The sequence below is a fragment of the Lygodium microphyllum genome, chromosome 10 (assembly GCF_053477565.2).
Source record: "Lygodium microphyllum isolate KBCC chromosome 10, Lygodium_microphyllum_v1.1.10, whole genome shotgun sequence".
NCBI classification, from domain to species: Eukaryota; Viridiplantae; Streptophyta; class Polypodiopsida; order Schizaeales; family Lygodiaceae; genus Lygodium; species Lygodium microphyllum.
In genome coordinates, this window is record NC_141144.1 from 84,781,279 (window position 1) to 84,785,232 (window position 3,954).

The 3,954-nt window shown below is 46.1% G+C and overlaps 1 protein-coding gene across 1 annotated transcript; it reads right to left on the reverse strand.

Annotated features, from left to right (window-relative positions):
* Window positions 1–739: 739 nt before the first annotated feature.
* Window positions 740–3,246, reverse strand: ZPR2 (binding protein). The gene is made up of 4 exons (XM_087687228.1): window positions 2,596–3,246; window positions 1,959–2,166; window positions 1,737–1,781; window positions 740–1,309 (listed from the first exon to the last, which is right to left on the reverse strand). The coding sequence occupies exons 1-4, from the start codon at window positions 2,805–2,807 to the stop codon at window positions 1,250–1,252; spliced, it is 525 nt and encodes a 174-aa protein (XP_087543354.1). The 5' UTR covers window positions 2,808–3,246; the 3' UTR covers window positions 740–1,249.
* Between the last annotated feature and the right edge of the window lie 708 nt (window positions 3,247–3,954).

Sequence of the window (3,954 nt, forward strand, 5' to 3'; positions counted from 1 at the left end):
TTTTAGGTGATTTCATATTACTAGAGCTAAGTGTTTGCCTTATAGGCCCCCCCAACCAACAAACCCCTACCCTATGTTACATAATTAGGGGCAATTATGTAGTTCACCCCTTTGCCCTAGTGTTGGCCATTGTGAAACACTCTTCTATTCCAACTTTCAAAGAGTGCTAAAAGGAATCTCTCTCCTCTTCTTATTCAAGTGGCTATAGCTCCACTTGTTTAACAACCTGTAGAGCCAATTCAAATCTCCCTTTTTTAATTCCTATAACTCCATGATCATAGACTAAATCATTTATACTCAAGTCTATCTAACACCAAGTGTCCAACCTACCAACTAGCTACGCCCAACTCTCTCTCTCTCTCTCTCTCTCTCTCTCTCTCTCTCTCTCTCTCTCTCTCTCTCTCTCTCTCTCTCTCTCAAATGTGATCACCATACATTCAACCTACCAACTAGCTACACTTGGTTTGGCATTCAATCTACCAACTAGCTACTCCGAAAAGTTTTAACGCGTAAGTTAAGAGTGGTTAAGTAAGCCACCTACTTGTTACTAAACTTTGGTACTAAACTTGACTACCCGAACTTATTTATCTAGGCATGTCTTGGCTCTAATCGCCTCTCCCTCTCCCTCTCCCTCCCTCCCTCCCTCCCTCCCTCCCTCTCACACATTGAACTCAAATACATATGATCATCATGTGCTCAGCATACAAACTAGCTATGCCCGCCATGCTACCTACCACAACCCAACATGCCCCTCCTCCCCACAACATACGTGTGGGTTGTGTACCTCAAAAAATTATAATACAAGACCCAAAGAGAAAATGTACATTCATAAAATCTTTTCCTTCAAAAACAACTTTGTGCTGACTTGAAACTAAACTTTAATGACATCGCGTGTGGAATCTACGGCAGCAAGCAAGAGGGGCTTCTTCTTGCTGGAACATTCCAAAATTTCTACCCAGGCCTACGGCGCTAATATAACCTTGTTTTCCCTCTCTCTTGTAATGGCAGCAACATCCTTCATCGCCCTTGCAGTACACCTTGAAGAGGAGAATGATGTGTTGACTTCACATGCCCATGTGAGTCAAGAAATCATGATCCTGCTTTTCTATCCCAGCCCAGTTGCTCAAGCTGGTCTCTCCACATGTGAGCGTGCCATCATGTACAATGTGAAAGGCCAACCAGCATGTTGCACCTGTCCTGCAGGTCTTCTTACAAAGGAGGGGGAGGCCACATGCCTCATGGTTATGTGTCAGCTCATGCCATCAGAAGGGGCCGCCGGCTTACCCCCCACAGGTTCTGTTGGCTTCTCCTGGGAGGCACAAAAAGAACATGAAGACTCTCGTCAGTCCCTGCATGCATGAATGGGAACATCAATCCCTTGTCACCTCATGCATGCCACTGCCAGCCAAGTCTGGTCGCTGGTGTTCTAATTCCAAGCCCACATGCTAGATTAGAATGCACAGATTAGCATTGGACCACAGGCCATGGAATGCTTCAAACCGTCTCATTACATGCCTTTCATTGGACCACAAGCAATGGAATGTTTGACACAGTCTCATTACATGCCTTCCACTTCTCAGATGGATTGGACTTTGCAAAGACTGAAAATTATCAGAGAGCCTCTGTTCAACAGCTAAGCAATGCAGTTCCAATGGGTGTGCGCTCATGCACATGCAGACAAACATACACATAACATGAATACAGTTGTCTAATGCAAGTCTGAAACTAAAGAATACCTGGCAAGACACTTCATCCTCCTCATCAGCTCTGCTAGAAGACACCTGCATGTTTTCAAAAGAATCGCAGGTTAACAACAGAACATTTTTACTCCAGCCAAGAGCATATCGCTGCCTCCATCAGAACCCAGTCAGTGCAGATGATAATGGCCTCAGGACTAGTGTTGGCTCAAGATGGGAGTTGATAAAATGAAGAATGGATGTAAATTAAGAGGTGACAACCTCTGGCAATGAAGATGCTGGTGAGATAGTAACGGACTGCTGCAGTCGCACCCCTAGTTCCTGTTTCAAGCATTGATTCTCGCGGTTGAGTAGCATTGCCTGGTTTCGCAGCTGACTGTTAAGGAGAAGAAGAGTCTGATGTTCTGCCTGCAGCTTTGCATTCCTATGCATCAAGGGAGAGAGCTTTATCTTCATCTTCTCCTTTAACCTGTAGAGCAGATACAGAGAAACCCATTTCTGATGAGCCCAAATAGCACGCAGTTAGGCATGCTAACAATTAATCCTGCCGTTATCAACTCCCATTAAGCAACACTTCTTCCCCCTTAATAAGATTTAACATTAACAAGCTTGCAAACAAACTTGTTCCCATCCATCAAGTAACCCTTGAGATTGTTAACCTCATTTGCAAACAAGCCTATTCCCATCCGTCAAGTAAACCTTAAGATTGTTAACCTTCTTTAGAATGATATATTGATGCTGCCTATTCTCCATCCCCTTATCCAAATTCTTCTCCCCCTTCAAGGGGTTTGACACCCTTGCAAACGGGCAAATGGATAGAGCAGCCTCTTACAGCTTGATCACATATCGTAGTCCTACTCATGCATTGCAAATGTGCGTGTACTGGAGAGCTGAGTACCTGCGGCTTCGGAACCATGCTTTCAAGAGATGAGCATCTGCAGAGGAGAAGGTGGACGCACGGCGTGCGATGAAGTCCTGGAGGAGAGTGAGGGTGGGTGTAGAGCACTTTGAAAAGAGGAGCTCCAGCTCATGGAGTTGATGTTTATTGAGCTTGTGGGACTTGATGAGGGAAGCTGCCTGGTCCGGCTTGGCTGCACAAGAGAGCTCCATGGAAGCTCAGAGCATGCTATTGGTGTGCACAGCTAAGCGCGCACCCTGTTCGCGCGTGTGTATACGTATGTGTATGTGTAGCTTAGCTGGAGGGAAATGAGCCTCTCGCGCTCTTTCTGTGTTGTGAGTGGGTGCAGACTTACTTGTGCTTGATGAGTTCTCCCTCTCCCTCCCCCTCCCCCTCCCCTTCTCTCTCTCTCTCTCTCTCAGAGGATGGACAAAGTGGCTTATAGCTAAGAAGCCTCATGGACTCATACCGAATGGGCAGGCCCCATGTGTGGTCAAAGACTGGACTCTGGACTCTGGAGAGGCCGCCCTGCCAAGATGATGAGAGAGTGTGCACTATGCAGCTAAAAGAGGGATGGATTCTGTTGGTGGGCAGAGAGAAAAGGACAAGGAAGAGGAATTAGAAGGGACAGACACAACACACACACGCAGTCTGTGTGAGAGAGTCTATACGAGAGAGAGAGAGAGAGAGAGAGAGAGCACGCCGTTGCGTCATCCCTTGGACCCAGAAAAAGTCCAGTGCTCTTTTCTTTCTTCCTTCATCAAAATCATCATCATCATCATTTGCCTTGCTTGCTTCTTTGAAGAACCGATTCCCTGGGGCCTGTACTCTGTAGATGCAGTAGCCCTGCTCTGCTCCTGCTGTAAGGCTAGGTAGGTATATGTTTTTTCGCATATCAATTGGTTGTCTACACTGAAAGTCCACATAGAGCCTCTCATGAGAGGCAGGCAGTCTTAAGGGGGCGCACACCCCCCCCCCCCCCCGAAACTTGCTAAGGGTCTGCTCACACGAGGCTGTGTTATTGCCTAGGTTATTATCAAGAACTTTATAACTTCCTATAAGCTTAGCAATTTCCTAGACACCAGAGGTTGTAGATCATTGGGTCTATCCTAATCGCCCCCATCAACTTTTGTTAACACGATTATGGTCAACCGTAAGGTATGGGCAATGTTGCGCCAACTGTATCAATACCCAATTTTTTACTTCATTCTAACTTAATGCTTTTCGGAAAATAGAACCCATGGTCCTGAAATTGGGCACTAAACTTCTTCTCCTTGGGAAGGAAAGGGAGGAGCACAAAGGGACTATTTATTTTCTCTCACAAACATGACCACCTTTACTCCCCAAGAGCAAGGTTTT